Genomic DNA, 22,614 nt, shown 5'->3' on the forward strand with positions numbered 1-22,614 from the left:
AGGCCCTGCACCTGTAAAAAGCTACCTCTGTGGGTCTTGTCATATTTGAATTTCCTGGTCTATCTTTCCTGTTAGTCAGGCTTCTAGAAATCTTGTAAATGAGTCACAAATGAAAGGTGAGTCTCACAGAGTGGGGTTTTCCAACTTCCCTGAGCAAACACCTGCAGCTGCATAGACCTGCCCGTCTCACGGTGCCAGGCTGTGGCTGCACATGGAGTTTGCCCTCGGGCGGCCCCAGCGGACCAGCCTCAGGAAATCCCTCTCACTTGACTGAAAACGAAGCCCTTGGGCATTTCCTGCAAAGCCAGTAAGTTGAGTTGCTTACACACAGTGGTGTGTGCTTCTGAACCCCACATGGTGATTACCAAGCGGACGGGCCACAAGTGTCCGCCGAGCCCCAGCAGCTGGTCTGTGCTAGTAGAATGGCCCCAAGTTCCATTCCCTAACGGGCGGTGTACACAACCACCACCCCCCAGTCAGCACTTGGAATAACTTCTATTTATTAAAAAAGAACAGAGTCTGCCATGTCAATGAGAACACTAATTCCTTACATTCCATGAGACACTACTACGTGTGCTAGCTGAGGACACACCCATTCCACAAGTCATCGCCTATGTCTGTGTTTTTTAAGTGGCAGTTTAAGGCAGAGAGTGCAGGGTGACATATTTTCTGGCTCAAAGCCCTCTTCCCTTTTCTGTCTATGCTCAGAAGTCAGAGTTAGCCCGTTAACTCGTGAACCTCCTGCTTTCACAGGTCCAGAATGAGCTATTGAACGGCTGATGTACCAGCTAATTAAGTTCATTCTTTCATCCAATGAGCGTTTAAGAACATGCCAGGAGCAGGGCCATGTTCTAAGCAGCCAGGATTCAGCAGTGAACAAACCAGAAACAAACCAGCGCCACTTACCTATCACACTGTCTTTGTGAGTCTGTTCCTCTGCAGAAACACATATTAAAATTATAGCATATGACCGCTCCCTTAGATGATGAGGATACAAATATTAATATGGAAACATTTTTCAACCTAAAAGTTCACTGTTTTCCTTCCAAGTTTAGGAGAAATTAACATACTCCTGGCCCCCTAAAAGTACCGTGGGCCCTGGACACTGTGCCTGTTCTGTCTAGTACAGGAGTCGGCCTTGCAAAACCGCAAACATCCACCCTCAGTCTCGAGCTTACAACCAAAATTGGGAGTCCAGAAACCAGAAAGGTGATAAATACGAGATATTCAACACACATTAGATAGCAGTAACTTCCAAGGAAAAATTAAAGCAGGGAATACTAGTGGTGGCGTGTAATTTCAATTAGGGTAGCCAGCCTGAAAAATTATCTTCAGGAACATTTCTATAAAGACCTGAATTTTACTCAAATTAATTTTGCTACGATTTTACTATTTTAATCACGAGACATGTAAAATTAGTGTTTGGCTCACTCTTTAAAAGTTTTGGGTGACTGGAAGGAAGGGCGCGCAGAGAATAAAGAGAGCACGTGGGCGTGGGCCCCACAGGGTTGCTGGCTCTTGCAATTCTACAAGCTTTCTATTCCTGCTCTCCGGTTAGAGAAATGAATTAGAGAAAAGAAGAAAACATATCAAGTCATATGTCAGAAGTGGGAGGGGGTTCCAGGATAATCTCAACGCTAGTTCCTCTAATGCACTTGTGGGGAAGTTCCAGCAGAGGGTGAAAGGGGGGAAAAGTACACGTTTGTCCTGAATGTGTCCCTCTGATCCCCGTTTTTCTCGTGAGAGGACAGAGAAGTACATAGTTTGTGAAGTCACCTCCACATCCCTGTTCTCTCCGGGAGGGTAAGGAGGCCCGAGGACAGATTAGACATCCTGCTGAATTTGGGAAGCGCTCTGTCACAGGCACGCACCCAGCACTACGGGGACCCTAGGACCCTCGTTAGCGACGACAGAGCACACAGTCTAAATCACGGGCAGTTTCAAGGCCAAGTACCTACTCTTGTTCTGGAAGACAATTTCTAGTATTTTGGTCAAGAAATCTCTAGTTTGGGAGATGCGTGTTTCAACCTAACCACGTACAATTGCACAAGCTTCCTGTGGCCCGTGTACGCATGGCCGTCGGAAAAGTCAACAGCAAAGGATCTCACGCTTGCCTTGATCCTTTCCTGCAGAAAATTAAGCTATTACCCCACACCACACACACATCCCATCTGGTCGACGTCACACCCCCAGCCCCTGGTGATGATTTTAAATAGCAGCCTATTTCCTCAGGAAACCCCTGTGGTTGACGAAGAAATACACTATTTTTCACAAACACCTGCTTGCTTTATGGAGCTCTTTGAACTTAAAAAAAAAAACCCATTCTTACTCTCTTCTATGATTTCTCCTCATTTCTTTTTCATGATGAGTTTTTACAGGGACATGAATTCCCAAAAGCCTCCTTAGCTACGTCTGGCAGAACCTCACAGGCAGGAGAGACGTACGAAATGACAGAGCCGCTCCTGCACCAGCTGCCCCGCAGCCACAGGCGACCTGCACCCTCAGCCGGAGCTCGCTGTTCAGTCAGGGCCTCCCTTCGGGCCTCCCCAGCGTGGCCCACCCCGTACCTTGTTAAGGCGTTTTATTTCACATTCATAAAGTTCCTTCTTCCTGTTCACGGCAGCGTTCTTTTCCCTTAAAAGCTTATTTTCTCTCTTCAACTCCTGTAATTCTTCATCCGGGCTCTCCTTTTCCTTCTGAAATAAAGAGCAAGGAAACAACACCCACCCAGCTCAGAGGGCGTGCTGCCGTAGGCACACTGCTGGAAGACAATAGAAACGGCCGCTGGGTTTTCACGGAACACCTCGTCTCTGGGGGAGGCCAGGGCTAGCACAGGGGAGCTGTTTTTCTCTTTCCTCTTTAATGCTATGAAGTCAGGTGACCTCAGATAAAGATATCCACCAACCCAACCTCACTTTCAAATGGGTCCACAGAATAAGCTCATTGCCATGCCCCATACAAGGGAATGGGCAAGTGACTCAGTCAAAGTAATCAAAAATCCTGAAAAGGAAAAAGGGCCGTGGCAGTGAAAAAACGCTCTCTCTGAGCCCAGCCCCTCACCCCTCTGGACCAGACAGAGGACGGGAAGAGAGGGCCCGATTGTGCTAAGCGCTGTGCTGACGTGACTGTCCCTTCTCAGGGGGAGAGGTCAACCTCCCTGCTGCCACCACACCTCCAGGTTTCAGGTCCCCTGCAAGGGGTCCAGGGCTGGAAATACACAAGGCAAGCTTGGTTGCCTAGACACCAATAGGCTCTGGATCCGGGCAACATCCGCCTCTCCCAGTTTTATCTGCTGGAGAGTAAACTTTGTGTGGAGTAATTGGATTCTTAATGAGATTGAGATTTTAACCTAGTATGACAGGTATGCCAGAATTTAGGTAAATCGGGATGAGAAGAGAGCTCATATATGTGCTAAAGTATTCATTTCCTGACTTAGCATCACCTAAGACAAAGCGGTTTCCACTAGGACATGGCCCCGAGTGCACGAGGGAGAACACCCTGGCTCCTGGCCACAGCATCACGGCCGAGAGGGAGAGCTGCACCTTGTTCCCCTCGGACTCGCTGCGACAAGGTGTCCTCAGCAAGGAGGGAACCCGGGAACAGAGAGGCCACCGGGTATAGGGCTTTCCTGCTGAGTTTTCCCACAGCACCCATGAAGTCCAAGGACGGCCACCCCATCAGGTCCTCAGCCGTGACGAGCGAGCCTCGGCATCCAGAGGATGGGCTCACACCCCATTTTCCACGTGCTAAGTATCAGCGGCCGCCTGTTGCCTAACCTCTTCGCATTTCAGCGTTCTCGCCTTGAAAATGGCAGAAATAATATGTTCTTCGCAGGTGGGCTGAGAATGTTCCATGAGATAAGGAGGGTGAGGTACTTTTAAAAATGTTATGTTTTTCGGATTACAAACATAATACCTATTTGTAAAGCATGCTGTAAGATGAGAGACAACTGGACCAGTACAATGCATCATTATAGTGTTGTTAAATACAAGTTAAAAAAAGAAGGAGGAGGAGGAGAAAGAAAGAAAAAAACTGAATTTTCTCCCAGGCTGGAACACCCTAGAAAGACATCACCAAATCCGTGGCTCCAGGTCCAGCTGGCAGATCACAACCTGCCTGCTCGTGCCACGGAGGAGGAAGTGTGGGCATCCCCTGCCCTGCCCCTGTCCTTGGCTCCTCTGGCCCAGCCCCCAGCCACACCCACCTGTGCTCTCTGCTGCTGCTCCTGGGCCACGTCCCTGGGTCTGTCGCTGTCCCTCCGGCTTGGTGGCCGTTCCTTCTCCAGGGTGCTGAGTGGTCTTTCTGTGGTCTCCAGTTTCATTTTCAGCTCTGCAACCTGAGGTGGTCGGCACAGACAGCTGCAGCCCCCCGGACAGGGTCCACTGCCCACTGCCCCCAGCAAAGGAGTGCACTCTAGGGGGAGGGGTGAGGAACAAATACCAACCAGCCTCTGGCCCCTCTCTCCTTTCTCCGAACGACACCACCTCCCAGGGAACGAGGTGCTGGGCTTAGTCAGGGGCACTTCTGGGCCTGGCACTGTCCTCTCAGGTCTCAAGGTGCGGCGGCAGCGAGGGGCGGGGGCAGGGAGTGTGCCCACGCCTGAGAAAAGCCCAGGGGGGCCTTTGGCTCACCTAACCCACAGCTTGACCTGCAGCTAAGGTCCACATTGGTCCTCAGAGTGAGGACCGTCCAGTGAGAGAGCTTTAGGGCCGGTGCCTCACCAATGGTGGGGCGGGAAGCGGGGGGTGCCACCCACTCTCCACCCCAGGGCTCCACGCACCTGCGGGCAGTCAGAACTGCCACTGAAACATTTTCCCCGGGACCCTGTCCTTTACCCCTGGGTGTCCCCAAAGGGCCCAGACTCCATGCCTGACCTGGCTGGAGTCGGGGAACAGGCCTCCTGCAGTTTCCAAACCTCATGCTTCTGGGCATCACGACGGGGAAGCGAGAGCAATACCTTGCATTACTCACTTGTGGTCAGGTTTCTTAACTCTGAACCAGTGGGGGAATTCACTTTCTCTTTTCTCTCTGTGTGAATGTGGAATGACCTTGAATTCTAAATTGACTTTGACTTATTCAAAGGCATTTTCTCCCCAAGTCAGCTTTCTCATCAGATCCGAAGTGGCTTGAGAGAGACTATCCTTTAGAGAGAAGAGGGGACCCCCCCCACTCCCTGTCACACTTTCTCTGTTGTCACTGTGGGTGTCGTTCTCTGCGGGGACTGGCCCTTTCGGCCTAGCCTAGTTCAGGGGAGAGAGAGCGAGCTTTGCTCGAAGCAGGTTGAACTGGAAACCTCTCTCCTCTCACGTGGACCTGGCGTGTTTGTGGCTGCTGGTCACACAGCTGAGGCCACGTACTGCGTGGGCTCAGATATGCGTGCGTGAGAACTCCAGCGCCAGCTCTAGTGGGGCCTTTCCTACCACATCCACCCCTTGACTCTCCTAGAGCCCCCCCTCCATGAATAAGCTACGTGCACCTTCTCAGGCTCCGCCCCCCAGGTGATGGACTCAAAGCCATCAGGAGTGGAGACAGGTGTATTTACCTTTCTCTCATAAAGCTCTTTCATGCTTCTGAATTGCTGGTCCCATTGCTGGTTCACTTCCAGGAGCTGCAATGATTAAAATGTGGTAAATCAACCCAGGGCTTTTGCACATTGGGAAATTTGGACAAAATGAAGTCGCTTTTTGAGGTTACTAATATGTTGGAAGCCCCGGGTGCATAGTAGTCCCAGAAACTATCATCTTCGGTATGTCTTGGCTAGTCTGCTGAATAGTGTATTCACAACGTCTAACCTTGCTTGGTTATGTGAATTTTTATCTTCTTTGTTTAATCCAACCAGAATCTGGTAAAAATTCCTAAGTATTGATGGTTTTCTGTAAGATTCATTAAAATATAAAAGGTCTTTTCTCAAACTTTTCCATATTTTTATATGTGCTTAATTGATTATAATGAAATATTTCTTCCAGCTTTTTAAAAGCAGAATTTATATTAACAAATTTCAAACCCCATTAACTAGTCATCACTCGCTCGCAACAATCAACTTTTTAAAACCCACACATGACGTGTAATGTGGATCAACAAATGGGTAATATCAACTTTTTGAAAGAACAATAGTTTGTCCTGAGACAATGCTTAGAAATAATTTACAAGCAATGTGAAAGTTTTAAAACCATGTGCTAAAAGAAAAGAAAAACCAGGTAGCCTGCATTTTTGTTTTCGCATAGGGGGGACCCTGCCACTTCCTGCGTTACGAGAAATTCCAACACTTACCAACGACATCAAGAAGACGGTCACAGTGACCAAAATGTAGCAAGACCACCTCCTGATTACAAAACAAGACATCTAATCCAGTCCAGAGCGGCAGTCACCAGGTAAGGCTCACGCCGGAAATAGATACGGGTATTCACTGGAAGACTGTGTAATACTATTACATAAACACACCTGATCGGCTGGCGTTTTAGGGACCCACAAGGCTGTGCTATGATGACATTACTCTACTATGATTTTCCAGGGGCTCACAGCATTTCGTGTCCTGTCAAGGCGCAGCGAAGGCCCAGGGAAGGCAACGCAAAGGGTGCAATGGACAGGCCGTGCAGAGGAGCAGTTACAGTTACAAAACTGACCACGCGCCAGGCGCTGAACTCATTACACTTTCCACCTCTGCCTCTGCCAGGAAGAGTAAGGACGTTCTGACATTCCTTAAAGTTGGAGAAGAAAAGTTATGGGGAAGGGAGGGGAAGAATGGGGGGAAAGGTACAGGGAATGAGAAGCATAAGTGGAAGGTACAAAGTAGACAGGGGGAGGTTAAGAATGGAATTGGAAATGGAGAAGACAAAGAACTTATATGTATGACCCATGGACATGAACTAAGGGTGGGGGGAATGCTGGTGGGAGGGGGGTACAGGGCGGAGGGGAATAAAAGGGAGAAAAACAATGGGACAACTGTAATAGCATAATCAATAAAATATTTTTTTTAAAAAGAAACTATCTAAAAATTTTTTTAAAACTCAGAAAAGCAGAACTCAAAAAAAAGGTGGGGACATCACATTCCCCACAACATCTTAGAAACAAACAAACATTTTTATGGTGATGCTCCTATCCCCCCGTAGTCGGACATCAGAACGCCTAAGTCAACTGCACGCAAAGCCGTTGACGGTCTGACTTGCAAGGTGTGTCACATTGCAAGGCATGCAGGGGACAGCTGATAAGCTCACCTGGTCCCTGTGGAGGAGAGCTTTGAGGAAATTAAAACGACCATTATGGGATGCATGACTGTCACTGAGGTGCACAAGCACTGAGAGACCACGCAGGAGACAGGTAGGTGACGGAGACAAGTGTTTGCTCCCAAGATAACGAAGCCCAGGCCCATGGGATCGTGGCTATGGCACAGTGACAAGAAGGAAAGGTTCTGGGTGGCACGCTCCCTCCCTTAGTCTCAGCCTCACTCCACGGCCCATGTGGATTCAACTAATACTTCAAAATTACCTCTTTTCTCTGTTTCTCCAAGCACCTTATCTTTCGTTCCAGAGAATTTGTCGAGCTCTTCCCTCTGGACGAGTTAGCACACTTGAAAAAGAAAGAGTAAAACAAAAAAGACTATAAAATAAGCAGGAAAAATACTGTCCTTCAGAAACTCCACGCATCTGGCAAACCGTCACGTTGTCATTTATAAAATAGTGTCTTATTCTAGCAGTTACAATCCTCACCCCACGGTCCTTCCTGGAGACCTGCTGCTGAGTAGCTTCATACTGCATTTTAGACTCTTATATAAATTAACTACCAAAATAATTCTCTAATAAGTGATAAATGTATCGATGTAATAGGCAAGCAAGAAGTTAGGGTTTTACGAATTTTGGCTTCAATTCATTTGAAAATAACAATTCAGAGTATAGTGCACCCAGAAACCTGGGGGTCTCATGGGGACATGTTAGGCACCTACAGAGCCAACTTTTCTAAAAGGCCATCTTGCGGATGTGTCCGAGATCTGAGGGTGGCCGTGGCCAAAGCCAGAGGAGTGACAGAGCCACCAAGTAAGAAAGACCAGCACGTGCGGTGACAAGACAGAGAATTGGCTCTAAAACTGCCGCAAGTCCGCTCCCCCAGTGGCCATCAGTCACTTGGGTAGGGGCGGGGGGAGGCGGGCTCAGAATGCCGGGTACTAATGGTAATTTTACTTGTACCCAGACCTTTGACTAAGGCCGCTGGGCTACGAATGTAGAGAAGTGCCTGACACAGCGAAAAAGTTAACCACCTTTTTTTTTTTTTTTTTTTTTTTTTTTTTTTGGCGGGATGGGAGTTTTCATTTAAAGAAAGGACACAAGCTGTAGAGACTGCCTGCCATCTGTCTGCACGGACCACCAACAAAGCTCACTGAAGCGCGGTTTCCCAACCCGACAGCCTTGTTACCGTCTCATCTCTGGGCCACATGCAGTGACCTGGGTGATGAGGGTAGTCCCTCCGTCAGCTGCTTTTGGGCTCACTTGGTTTCAGGCTCAAGAGTTATTGGGGACCACAAAATTGCTTAAAGATATTCACAAACGATTAAGAAATATATTCAAAACATGTTTCTTGGCCAGGAAATGCTCTTTTGCAATCATCATGAGGTTTCCAGGGCTTTTTTCATCAGAAATGATTTATAAAACTGTTCTCCTATTTTTTAATCTATTTACCTAGGTTTTACTCAACGTCTTAGGGTATGGTGATATTTTATCTCTCTATAGATGCTGTTGTCAATTTTCTTAGCTTCTTCCTACTCAGATAACGTACAACTGAAAGCACCTTTTCAAAGTGACATTGTGACGTGGGTCCACAGACTCAGCATGACTTTACTTGCTTCTGTCCTCAAGCTGCTTTGGCTGAGTGACATCAGAACCCAGGTGGCAAGTACGTTGGGCCCTGAAACTGGGCTTTCTCCTTTTGGGAAGACTTCCAAGAGACGGGGCTCATTCTGGATCAGAACAGACTAAATATTAGGCATCTTGGATCTGGAAGGTGCTGTGAGCCAGCCTACTCAGGGGGTCCTGTGAGACAGGCCCCCAGACCAGTGGTTCTCAGGGCAGGAATGCATCAAGGTCACCGTGGGAGCTGGCCGACCCCAGGTGGCCCGAACATGAGCCAGAGCAGCTCTGTTGTCTTGAATAGACTTCATTTTTTTTAGAGCAGTTTTAAGTGCATAGGGAAATGGAGTGGAAGGTACAGAGACTTCCTACATTCCTGCTGCCCCCGCACACGTATGGCCCTCACCACTACGTACACCCCCCCACCAGAGGGGTGCACTGGCTGCAACAGATGGACCCCATTATCACCCAGTCCGTGGTTACGTGAGGCTCCCTCTTGGGGCAGTAGTACCTTCCATGGGTCTGGACGCCACAGGTGACAGGTGTCCATCATTACGGTGTCACACAGAATAGTTCACTGCCCTAACTTTCCTCTGTGCTCCACCCGTTCGTCCCACCTCTATCTTTAAAAAATTCCACAGACCATCATGATTCATAGTGAAGTTCAAGGCTCTCCCATTACACCCCACGCTTGGGACCCTGGACTGTGGGTCCTTCGGGAGTCTCCTCTCTTTTTGTGCTACAGGCAGAGACAGGCTGGATGAGCAGACACTTGTCCGCCCCGGCCTTCTGAGAACCCAGGTTAAGAGTCATCAGCTGATGTGCATTCTTTTTTTTTTTGCCATATTTAATTTTCTCTGAAAAAATATGAACTCTGTTGATCTTCAATTTTTGTTTTATAAATAAGAATTATTGAAAAGCTAGATAGAGTTCTGGGAAGGAGAGAGAGAAGAGGGAGAAGGAGGAGAGAGACACACAGAGAGAGAGAAAGAGAACAGTAATAGGAATGGCTTGTAAGCCATAAATGTATCACCAGAGGTTTCTCTGGAGATTAATCAACATTTTCACCATGGTTCTTATATCTCAGGTGTATGTTAAAATGAAGCAAAATCTATTAAACACAAAGTTTTATATTTGCTTTGCGTTCTAGTTACTAATGAAGGCATCTGATATTCCAAGAAATACACGGATTTTTAGTCATTGGTCCTACTAAGGGCCCAATTATATAATAATTCTTCCCTGTGAAGTGTGACCTGTGTTCAGAGTATCTGGGTATTTCTGTCTCATTTGCCGTAATACCAAGGCCAGCTTGTAAGACGGCCAAGTTCTGACACCGCTGAATTAAATGCCCGATGAACAAAGGAGTCTCACTTGGTTTCCTATTATGTCTCGGTTATCTCCTTGAAAAACTTCAAGAAAGCCCATTCACGCATTCCTTCATGCGTGCGTTCATCCATTCATTCACTCAGTACCTGCGGCAGTAACCTGCAGCCAGCCAAAGGCGGTGCTCCTAATCCCAAACACACCTTCACTACGGGGACTGTATTGCTACAACACATTTTATTTCTGCCCACATTCACTCAATACCCTTTTTAAATGTTACCTTGAATTGATTCTTCTAACTCAAGAGGACCACGCGAAACCCCTAGAACCGGAAGCGGGAAGTACAGGATCTCGTCTCTCACGTGTGAAAGGAGAAAAGTGACCCAGAGGTGTCCGAGGACACGCCGGGACACCAGATGCTGTTCCAGTATTGAACAACATGGCCTGAACACAGATGATCTCAGCTAAAGAAGGCACACTCGCCGTTTCTGCTTTGATTCGTCGCGGCTGCGGGAGCTGTGGGAACCGCCTGGGACGGCCCCCTGCCTGGACAGCGCGCTGGCGCTCTTACCTCTGTGCGCCCCGTGGGACCTTCTGCAGCTTGCATCCCCGTGGTGCCCTGTGCGTGGGCCATGGAAGCTCCTTTTCCCGGTGACTTGGAAAGCAGAAAAAAAAGAAAGAAAGAAAGAAAATGTCTCTTACGGTGTCTTTTCCAGTGAGACCAAGGACACAAAATTTCAAAAAGACCGCAGAAACAGTGAGCTTGCGACAGAAAATGATGGTGGTGGTTTCTTCAAGAAAAGTGGGCCCAGTGCCTGGGTGTGGGAATTGTGCAGAATAAGGTTCTGAGGCCAGCAACTGCGATTTTAACGTTTCTGCTCTTCCAACAGGGATTTCCCAGGATGTGCCAAGCAGCCAGCTGTGACTAAGAGCTCGGGCGGCAGATTAGCCCGTGTGGTATGTAAATGGCCACGCCGGCTTTCCCGGCAGGGGCAGCGCCCCCAGTGCAGGAGGAAGTTCCTGCAGAAAGCCTGGGCGAGCCGTCCTCCTCAGCAGCACCGCCGCAGCCGCCACCGGGGCTGCATTGCCCTGAACTTCCCAGGGCAATGAGCTAACTGTTGACTTTTCCACGACTCAGTTACTCGCTTCCCTAAAGGCAAGATTTTCTGGCGATGCCTCATAAATGTGAGCTGGGCTGCATGGAACTTAATGAGTCACCCATCATCCTATAAGTGCCACTAATTATATGGAACCAAACATGAAAATCATTCACTGCAGGGGAAAGCGTCATCGCTGGCAGAATTTATCTCCTGTATCTGCAGCAAGTTTAAACTGGGCTCTCTAGTTTACGGCTGTCTTTTCCACAGGTGAAGTCCATGTTTTCTCCATGACCCATCAGAAGCAAACCATTTCTGGTAGTAACACTTTAGCCTCGATTAGTGGACGCTTGTCTCGTACAGGGCATTGAGTAATGGGGCACTAGGTGGGTGGCACAGGTGGGCTGGAGAGGTGGATGCTGGGAGCTACACCTGCGGCCACAGTGGAGCGCAAGGCCTCGTTCTGGGCTTGGAGAAAAGAGAGCAAAAGATAAGGCAAGGAGACAAAAGGAAAGGATGTGTTGCTGGAAGGAGAAAAGAAAGAATTTACCATTGATCACATAATTCACCTTTTTCCTTAGACCTCCCTTTGAGACAGCCGCATGTGCGCAGTATAAATCCTAAAACTCCTGAAATTCAGACTCTTGAAGGGAATGAATGGGGGTCCCGGAGCTGGCCCTCCCTTCTCTTTGCCACTCTCCAGCTCTTCCTGAGCTCCAGCCACACTGAAGTACTCCCTTTTCTTAAACATGATTTTTTTAAAGATTTTATTTATTTATTTATTTTGTAGACAGAGGGGAAGGGAGGGGGAAAGAGAGGGAGAGAAACATCAATGTGTGGTTGTTTCTCACACACCCCCTCCTGGGACCTGGCCTGCAACCCAGGCCTGTGCCCCGACTAGGAATTGAACCGGCGACCCTTTGGTTCACAGGCCGGCATTCAATCCACTGAGCCACACCAGCCAGGGCAGAATTCCTTCCTTTTCTTGACATGAGCCCTGTGTCCTCATGCATGCTGCTCTCTCCACCTGGAACATCCCCCTCCTTGGCCCCCTCCATCCTGGTGGCTGCTGACCTTGTGTGACCTTCTCTGACCAGCCAGGCGGAGCACCTCACCTGGCACTCACGACAGCTTATTCCCATGTCAGGGTATCCACCTCTGTACCCACGGCGTGGGGCACAGAGCAGGTGGTCAACACATTTTGCTGAATGAATGAATGGATGAACACCTACACACCAAATTTACAGGTGTTTTTCTCTGTGTGTGCGCATTTACTTTTTGCTGGTTTCTTGGTCCATTTTGGATATACCTGAAAAATCCAGTGACATTTCCTTAAGGCAATACCCAAAAATATAAGTGGGAGACAGATTGTTCAGAGATCTGAAGGGAAGCCTTATGACTCACGTATGCTCTGATTTTAGGGGCCAGAAGCAGAGATTTCCTGAAAACTGACACTGCATTAACCTTGAAATCTGCTTACCAGAAAAAAAAAATGTAATGTAAAAATATTTTTCTTCCAAAACACATGCACACCACAGTAGTTTAGAGTTCCAGGTCCCCTCCTGTCTCCTCTGTGTGTCTGGGGACAGTGACCCGGGGGAACAGGGTCAGAACCTCCTCTTGCTGGGAAGTGCCCTCCTCAGCACTGTGTCTTCGGGTGTTCTCCACACAGGAGTCCCGGGCCCTCCCTGTTGCAGTGCGTGCTTCTGTCGAACAGAAATCCTCGTTACAACCCCCTCACCTCTTCTCTGTGCAGCTGAACAACAGATTCTCTGTTGGTCCACAGAGCGCGTGAACTGTGACTCTTCCGGAAAGCCTGAGTCAGGTGCGAGAGGGAGGAACTTGCCCCAGGCCAGCCCTGGGTATTTTCCGGGACAGGCGCCCTCGACGCCTCTCTCCACCCGCCCTCTCAGGCACGCTACAGGCTCTGTGCAGCTTCCAGTCAAGCTTTGTCTCCTGTCATATCCTACTGGCTTCGGTTTCAGGGAAACGGGCTTGTCATTCCAGGTTTCCAGGGTGATTTTGAAGAGTCCTCACTTCTCAAGTGACTACTATTGTACAGAGGACAATAACTAACAAGGAGAACCACAGCAAAGGCTGACCTGGGGCAAGATGCTTAGCATCTCTAGACTGCCCCTTACCTCTCATCTGGGTGCTGGCAATAACCTGGCACCTCCTGGCTTCCTCTCCCACTCCTCTCCATCTCTGATCAACCCGGAGCCACTATGAGTCTACAAAATACGCCATTTCGTGCCACTGCTGTGCTCAGACCGTACGGTGGCTTGGACCTCTCTCCGAGTGAAAGCAGAGCTCCTTAAAGTGGCCCGCAAGGCCCCACATCGCAGCACGACTTTGCAGCAGGAGGCTCCCCACCTCTTCCTCAGTGCAGTCCCATGTCTCTCTGCTCCGTGGCCCAGCCACGCTGCCCTTCTGTGACCCTGTCCCGCATGCTCCCTGTTCTCTCTACCGACAGCTCTCTTTCCCCTGGACACTCACAGGGCTCACGCCCTCACCTTCGGTGGGTGATTGCTTAAACGGCCTCCGTGCGCCCCCTGGGGACGCACCTTACCTGGCCTCCCTCTTTAAAAGCGCTCTCCATCCCTGCACTTCCTGCCTGTGTGGAAATCTTTCCCACAGTGCTACATATGACACACGAATGTTCCTCCTTGTTCCTTGACCCCCATGGCTAAAAGGCGAACTCCACAACAGCAATTTTCATCTGCCGGGTTCATTCCATGTTTCTCAAACCCAAACCAGTGTCTGGGCCGGTACACATAGACACCCAAGAAGCCCTCCACCCCTGCACCCGTTGTTGCTGCTGAGTCAGAGGTCCTCTCAAGAGCTTCCGGAAGATCTAAAGATCAGAAGACGTGAAGACCTTACAGACTTGAGCCTCTGTTCGCCTGTGGCACCCAGTGATGTACCTGTTATACAGGGGAGTTCAAGGTGGGCACATACAGCAAGACCTCCTTATCTGGACGTGTGCCCGAGAGTCATCTGGACAGAAGCCTTCGAGATCTTACGATGAATGGAAGGAGGGACAAGTCACAGATTAGCCATGGGGTCACCCTAACTCTGTGGGGATGTTTTGGGAAATGCGACCCGGCCTCTTCATGAGCTAATCTGCTTAGTTTGGATGTTGGACTTTTACAAGTGGAAGCCTTAAAACAAGTAGCCGAACTTACAGATAAGAGAAAGACCACAATGAGATATCACTTCACACCGGTCTGAACGGCTATCATCAATAAACCCACAAACGAATGTTGGTGAGGATGTGGAGAAAGGGGAACTCTCACACACAAACCGGTGCGGCCACTGTGGAAAGCAGTATGGAGTTTTCTCAAAACATAAAAATGGGACTGCCTTATGACCCATCCACTCCACTTCTGGGCATTCATCTGAAGAAATTGGAAACGCTGATTTGAAAGAACATAAGCACCCCTATGTTCATTGCAGCGTTACTTACAATCGCCAAGATACGGAAGCAGCCCAAGTGTCCATCAGGAGATGAGTGGACAAAACAACTATGGGACATTGGCACGATGGAATTCTACTCGGCCATAAAAAAAGAAGGAAATCTTACCCTTTGCAACAGCATGGATGGCCCTGGAGAACATTATGCTAAGTGAAATAAGCCAGTCAGAGAAAGACAAATACCATATGATCTCGCTCACATGTGGAATCTAATGAACAAACTGAACTAACAAGGAAAATGGGGACAGACTCATAGATGGAGAGCAGATGACAGCTAGTGGGTAGGGGGTGGGGGTGAGGGGGTGGAGGGACTGAGCAGAAAGGAAAAAGGATTCATGGACACGGACAACAGTGCGGTGACTGTGGGGGGGGGGGTGTAAGGGGACTAAATGGTAATGGGGAAAAATACAACAAAAATTTTAAAAACTTTAAAAAAAGAAATAGGAAGGAGAAAATCGAAAGCTACGGAGCCCATTTAAATGACCTCATCCAGGCTGCACGCTGCACCCCGCCAGGCACAGCAGCGGGCGGAGCGGGCACGGCTCCGTGTTCCCCCAAACGCGCGGCAGTTTTCTGCCAAGGACCCAGACGTCCCCGTGGAAAGTAAACAGGCCGTCACACAGCAACGCGGCCCAGAGGAGACACTCCATAGCTACCGGCGCTGAAACTAGATAATGGACTCAAAGAGGAAGCCGGTAATTTTATGACAAAAACGGAGAAAACGTTGAGGCTCCAGCTAACCCTACGATGAGGATAGTAACAGTAATTATAGTTTAACAGTAATAATAATTACAGTAATAATAATTACAGTGTTGTGTTTGTTTAGCCGGTTGTACTTACACAGTGCGTTCACACTTTCACGCACTTTATATTCTTGTCGGATCCCACTTTACACATGAGAAAGCAAGATGTTGACAATCAAAACTTCATTTGGGTCAAGAAGAGCTAGTTTAATTTTCAAAAAAGGGAAATAAAAATATGGAAACCGGGTTCTATTTTTTTTTTTCAACAATGTGGTTCCAGAAAGCGTGCGTCATCTTACTGTACTTGGCAAGAAGTTTTTCCTCAGGATGTGCGAGAGTGTCGTAAGTTCGCCTCACTCTCCGAACCTCCAAGGTATTTTCTCAGGCTTTCCCCTCCAGAATAGCACCCAGATCCAAGCTAGGAAAAGACAATTTGTGGTGCTGTTTCTTAGTTAAAATCGGAGAAGCGAAATGGAATCCACAGACAAGACAAGGCCCGGGAGCCGTTCAGCTCTGGGGGAACTTCTTAGAGTTTGGACACTCTTCCTTCCTGCTCCCTGCCGTTCTTGTTTCCAGGCATTACTGGGAATGGGTTTGTTTCTCCACGGAATACATCCCAAGCCTGCCATCACCTCCCTTTGTATCTGAAGACATAAATTATGGGTCATAAATTTATGTTCACACATTAATTTTCTCATAGTATCTTAGGACCCTGCCTTGGTGTAGCATAACTTCCATTAACCCTCCCTTTGGAGTCTGTATGTTACTTGCACTTAGACAAGTATTGTTCCTTTGCATCCAAGACTTCCAACGCCCCTATTCGCCAACATTCTCAGACATCCCAGATGACGAAAACGGACCGGTGGTTCCTCTGGGCATCCGTCCCGTCTCTCCATTTCCTCAAAGCAGCCGGTCAGTCTGCTTCTTTTCTCTTGTAGTAATTCTCCCTCTTTACTTGTTACTTGGCAAAGGCACTCGAGCAAGAAGGAAACTTGACGTGTGTCTCAGGCCCTTTCACCAAATTGTGTCTTTTATTTGGGCACATTCTTCCCTCCTCATAAAGTCATGAAGACATTCATTTCCTGCCCCCGGAAAGGGAGTCTTCCTCCTGCTCTGCTTACTGCACTAGAGGGGCACCTGAGACACCCCCCACTGTCCCTCTGTCAGTGGCTCACCCTTGTCCCACCCACAAATAAACCTCCTTCCTTTTTATTTCCATTGACTTTAGGGGGAGAGAGAAATCCCACCTTGTTGTTCTACTTATTGAAGCATTCAACCGTTGATTCTTGCATGCGCCCTGGCTGGGGATCGAACCTGCAACCTTGGCGTATTGGCACGATGCTCTAACCAACGGAGCTACTGGGCCAGAGCCCCAAAAGAACCCCTGAGTTTCCAGTTTTATCAGTATCTCAGGGCGAATGCAAAAGTTGTTGTTCTGTGTTGAATGCAGGATCTCCTTCGGCAGTGTGCCGCTGTGTGAATAGCAATGCAGCAGAGATCCCAGCTGGGCGTTTACTTAAGGAGTCAGCCTCGGGAAGGTGCCTGCCGGTGGTGGGGAGGCCATGCTTGAGTCTGTCGGGATGAGAGAGGCTTCTGGGGGTTACTGCTGGGGAACATTGCTAGTGAGAGAGAGAAGCGAAGCTGCAGAAGCTCCAGCCATGGCCAGTGCCCTGAGCCCAGAAAGGGGCTCTGCTCCCACAACGGCGTCGTTCCTGACCCCGGGCGTGGCCCCAGGGAGGCCAGTGTTCCCACCAAGAACTGTGCACACGCAGAGAACACAAAACTGCGCGGTCTGCAGGGTTACGGCGGGGCCGGGACACAGGCGCGTTTTGGGAAGGGGCCGCACATGGGGCGACGGCGCCACGGTGTAAGAAACACACACACGAAGCTTTGCTTCCTGTCCCGAGACTGAAACTTGACAACTTTGTGAGTGTAGGCACCATTTTCCAATCTCCAGGAGCCTTGGTGGCCTCAGCTGGAAATGGGGATAAAAATAGCCACATCTGTGTTGTTGATCCTATGAAACAAACTATAAATACTTACCCAACCTGTCCGGTAGGTGCCCAGCAACTATTGGATCCTCCTCCTAACGTTTTGTTCTCTACGTAGCCAGGGGCTCGATCACAGAGAATTTTACAGAACAGATCAAGCCGAGGCACTGGGACTCTCGCATAGGTGAAGGAGCCTGCGGCGAAGTTCTGGGCGCTCGCCTATCAGCAAGCTCTGCGCGCGCGAAGCGACAGTGAGGCCTGGGCGGCCGGGCCGGCCTCCCCCGGGCTGTGCAGACAGCGGGCCTCCCGTGTCTGTGCGTCAGCCTAGCGGTAAGAACGGAGGAAAGGAGCAAAGCCCAGACGTGACAGGAAGGTGGACCAGGCCACACCCTGGGCATCCAAGGCAGAAGGAGAGACGGCGCCCTTCTGTGAATTGTACCCCTGGGACAGGGGGCCCTGAAGGAACCCAGGATCTTGCCCCAGTCAGGACGACTCGGTGGATAATGACCCACTAACCGGCGTAGGAAAGGGAGAGGGGAACGCAAGCTGTTTCAGCAGGAAAGATGTCGAACTCACTTCAGGAAATGCTCAGTGACATCGATGGGCGTGTAGGAAAGAACTCCGTGTTCAGTAAAGATGTGAGCCTGGAGCGGTCAGTGTATGGGGCCGAGGACTAGGCGCAGCCCCCGGGCCGCATGCACACAGAGCAGGCAGGCCATGTGCGAGCAGCCGGGGACGTCGGGTGAGGACGGAGGTCAGAGGGAGGGCAGGGGGCCTTGAGGGATTCCTATCACAGAAGTCGGGGGCAAGGTGTTTGGGTGAGTGAGCCGTGTCCACTGCAAGTGAGGGGACAAGTGGGTGGTCAGGTGTGGAGGGACCACTGGGTTCCTCGAGGGAGAGCATGTGCGTGGCGCCAGGGTCCGACACCTGGCTGTGGTGTGCAGGCATCACAACAGCACCGCCCATGAACTCGGGTGGCTCTCGCAGGCGTCCTAAGCACGTTGCAGGCCAGTGAGAGGTGACGGAGAGGAGGACACAGGAGCCCAAGCTGGGCTCAGCGGCTGGTCTTTCAACCTCAACCCGGCCTCACGCCACTCAGCAACTCATTTTCCTTTCCCTCCCTCCCCCTCTTGGTCTCTGAGCGGCCGTGTCGTACCTTCCCCGATTTCCGTAAATGCTGCGCGTCACCTGGCACCCCTCACTCTCCGCAGGCGTCTCTACCTCACACTGGACCGGGAGGACAAACACATCAGCGAGGCATTCGCTCTCCCTGGCCTGTGCGTGTGTGCCGCACAGGACAATGAGCGACTTTCATGGAGCAAGTGAAAGGGGGAGCAGGACCCAAAGGAGAGATACAAGCCTCAGTGAAGTCTCCCAAATAGAGGGACTAACTACCAACAGGGTGGGAGCGAGGGTGCAGACGAGGTTCTCAGCTCGTGGGCAGGAGTCCAGGGACAAAAGGAACTGAGGCGGGGGGAAGAGGTGGTCACGAGCTGATGAGTCACCGGGGCCGAGGACCCGGGAACGTGAGGGTCAGGGTCCCAGAGGGGGACTCACACTCTCGCTGTAAATGTCTGCCCAGCATCAGACAAGAGAAAGCATCATTTCCCTGACGGAAGGAAGCCCTCACTGGGAGTTCCAGGCATGGGCGAGACAGTGGAAGGAAAGCGGGGAGAGGAGCCTTCCTTGGCTCCAACCATTAGCAGAGTCACTTCTGACTTTGAGAAGAAAGATGGCTTCTTCAGGAACGAAGTGAGTGCTAGGCAGGAAAAGTGCATAGGCACAGAACACACTCGGTACTCTTGGCTCATTAGATGAATGGAAGGAAGAGGTCCAGGGTTAGCCGCAACGTGTCATTAAGTGAAGGGCCATTTTAACAAACAGGGTGTGTGTGTGTGTGTGTGTGTGTGTAGGAGAATCGCAGAGAGACCAGATGCCAAGTGATGGAGGCTCTGGGAGCGGTGGCCCGGAGAGGAAAAATTGTATTAGTGAATGCACATGAGGTACGAAAGTAAACCCCTGTTTAGGGGGTCCGAGCTTTGTTAACTCCTCAGTAACCTGTTTGTACAGGATTTTTACCATTTTCTCTGTGTGCAGTGTAATTTTTTCACAACCAGCATGAATTGCTTTAAAAGTAGGAACTAAAGCAGAAGTCAGGCAAAATTTTTAATGTCACTCAGGCTCTCAAATTTACTTACATCAGACTTTTCTGAAGAGATCGTAAGAGCCAGCTTTCCCAGGGCTACTGAGCTTAAGTATTTCTGTTGTCCTGTCTAGTGCTTTTCTAGAAAGCTGAGCACAAAGCTCCTAGCTGGAGCTTCCCCCTCCCCCCCCACAAACGTAACTCGCTGCTGATTTACATAAAGCACCCCTAGACACACCCCCGACACAAGAGGAAACTGAAAGTCCAGCAGAGCTTTTGATCAGGAACGCTAGAAAGCCGGTCTGAGCCCTGCTGACTTGAGCGGCCCAGTGGAAGTGGGTTTACACGAACCCGGTTCCCGCCTCCCCCAACAGGAGGAGTCGCTGTGGGCAACACCGCCTCCCTGCTGGGCCGCCTCCCTGCTGGGCCCCTCCCTGCTGGGCCCCTCTACACTGTCCTGCGGGCGCAGCCGCCCGGTGCCGCCCTCCAGACTGGAAAGCACTTCTGCGGAAGTGACCGTGTGAAACCACTGCCCCATCGCAGTCATCAAGGAAGTGAGTTACCGTAAGTGACTCGGGGACTGTCCCCATGGAGTCTTCTCGGTGAGCGCAGGCTGGCAGGTGTACTGAGACAAGGCAGAAAGGGGGCGCTTCCCTTACCTTTGGAGAGCAGGAGCTCCTGGGACGCAGTGTGGCCCCCGGGGCGGCCCCCTCGGGGGCAGGAGAAGCGCCCCTCTCGATCAGCACACGGATCGTGTCGTCCAGCTCCACACTGTCGCACCTGCCCGGGGACACGACAAAGTCCCATTTACACCGGTAATTAGAAATGATTCACCAGTATGATGACTTCACGAATGACATGGAGGTGCTGGTCGGCCGGGGACCCCTCTAGAACCCCCCAGCCTCTGACCTCATTCATTACTCCGGCCCTAAGAGCCACAGAACGGATATTGGGGTTTAATGTTCACTTGTTTGCACATTTGCACGAAGTGATAAAGTAAGCTACAGGCAAGCTTGGGGACTTTCAGTCCGACAACAAGGCCCAGAGCGGAGCAGGGCAGCGAGCCAGGCGTTTTTCCAACACGTTCTTACCCAGGGGGCACAGCGCCCCCACTCAAGTGTCAGCACGTTGGCCAGCTCACTGATTTACAGCCGCGTTAGTCGGACCTGCCCGTATCCGCTGTGCACCCTGCGGGCCTGGTGTTTGAAAGGAGGAAGCTGTGCTGTAGCCTGCGGCTGAGAGCAGCATTAGCCCCGGCAAATGCACTGCTAGCCGAGGACCCTAACAACCACTGTTATTCTGAGGTTCTGGCATAGTTACCAAACGTTCCGCCAAGTGAATTTGGGAAATAGGAACCCTTCGTTTAGTATGCTGCTGAAAACAAACAAACAAAAAATCAAAAAGCACAAAAACTTTTCAGTTTTGTTCAAAAGGTAACCGAACAGTACAGTAATACCTTGGGTACAAGACAGTCATGCCATCTGCCTGTACTTTAGGGCATTCATAGCAAGTCTTTCAAATTGTTCTTCAGTGTGAGAATTGAGTGGGTGCACATATTTATGCACTCTGTTTTGAATGGGTGAAATTTACTGTATTTCATGAGCGTTGATTGGTCTTCGACCTACTTTGCAGAAGAAAATGTTGATCAAGTTTATTTCTTTCTCATAAAGCTCAAAATTCTGACACTTGAGAGGCGGATTTGAGTTGGTAAACTCTACTTTTCCCTTTAGAGTATGGAATGATTGCGTGCGATGTAGTTATATTCTTCAAATCACAACATGGCCCGAGTTTTGGAGTGGAGGGAAACAAGAAGACACTCTACGGAACTTGTAAACACACGGAGGACGCCGCCTACACCACCTTGCATCGGTTTTCCTGGTGCCTGTCATCCTTCATCCTCACTCACGGTCTGCTTCCTCGCTCTCCTCGGCTGACTCGGCGAGGGTCGAGGCGCCAGGGGCTGTGCCCTGGTCCCACGCCTTAGTCCCCCTTACTTTTTAGATAACATCCTGGAGCCTCGGTGAGGTTAAGTACCTTTTCTTGATGTCACTTGACTTGTCAGGGGCAGTGCAAGGACGCACGTGGAAGCCGATGACTTTGCACTCCACCACCGGCCCTTGGTGGTTTTAGGCACCGTCAGTATGGCAGCCCCGTAGGGGGCTGAGTTACCCAAATAACTGGGTTTAGGTTTTCCATTTCGATGGACCTTTCTGCATTAGGTCCAGAGAAAACAGCCCACTGGTGCCGACAACGGCAATGCAGCTGACTCACCAAGTCCGAGGCTCGGACGGGCGCTGGAGACAGGCCGTGAGCATCAGGGTCTCACTCGTGGCCTGGCCTGCCGTGGCTGCTCATTTTTCTAAGTGGTGAGTTCTTCACCTGGATCCGTGGATGGGATCAGGGGTCCATCAATGAAATACAAAATTATGTAGGTGTTTTATACTCCTTGATTTTTTCTAAAGAAAGGGTGTTCGGTTTTTATCAAGTTCCTGACCTGCCCCCAAAGCTAAAAATCACTAACCCAACTGAAGTAATTGTCACGAGTGGACACTTTAACATCAGGTCTCATCACAGCTCACTTTGTCCAAGAGTACGCTTCATTTTTTTTTTTTACCGTGGACTATGAACAGCCAGAAATGACCGTTTGAACCCGACACTACTACTGGAACCTTAGGTTTGGGCGGCCTCCTTACTGGACGGCACGTGAACAGAGGGTTGTGGAGGCAGCATCGGAAGGCTAAGCGTGGTCTGCAACGAGGTGGGCAGCACCCACTGAAGTCCGACAGACCCCTGCTGGGCCCCCGGCTGACTCGCTGCTCACTCTAACTTCCGCGGACATAAATCTCCTCCGTTACCGTTCCTCCTTCCTACCGTTCACTCACAAGAACGAGTCAGCGCGGAAAGTCAATACAGATGAAGTCAACATGAGGTAGATGTTACGAATAGGAGAGTCGGTTAGGCCAATGTGAAAAATAGTTCCCCTGAGTTACGTGTGATGTGTGCCCT

At 50.1% G+C, this 22,614-nt stretch overlaps 1 protein-coding gene across 1 annotated transcript in view; it reads right to left on the reverse strand.

The window, feature by feature from the left end:
* TNIP3 (TNFAIP3 interacting protein 3) overlaps nucleotides 1-22,177 on the reverse strand; it is a 38,470-nt gene extending 16,293 nt beyond the window's left edge. The window contains exons 1-7 of the mRNA XM_045202777.2: nucleotides 21,880-22,177; nucleotides 20,268-20,388; nucleotides 10,732-10,815; nucleotides 7,486-7,566; nucleotides 5,543-5,608; nucleotides 4,205-4,336; nucleotides 2,568-2,696 (exon numbers count right to left, since the gene is read on the reverse strand). Of these exons, the coding sequence (XP_045058712.2) occupies nucleotides 2,568-2,696; nucleotides 4,205-4,336; nucleotides 5,543-5,608; nucleotides 7,486-7,566; nucleotides 10,732-10,815; nucleotides 20,268-20,388; nucleotides 21,880-21,923 (657 nt within the window). The 5' untranslated portion in view covers nucleotides 21,924-22,177. The remainder of the gene's footprint in view (nucleotides 1-2,567; nucleotides 2,697-4,204; nucleotides 4,337-5,542; nucleotides 5,609-7,485; nucleotides 7,567-10,731; nucleotides 10,816-20,267; nucleotides 20,389-21,879) is intronic.
* Nucleotides 22,178-22,614: the final 437 nt, after the last annotated feature.

The sequence above is a fragment of the Desmodus rotundus genome, chromosome 9 (genome assembly GCF_022682495.2).
Source record: "Desmodus rotundus isolate HL8 chromosome 9, HLdesRot8A.1, whole genome shotgun sequence".
NCBI lineage: Eukaryota > Metazoa > Chordata > Mammalia > Chiroptera > Phyllostomidae > Desmodus > Desmodus rotundus.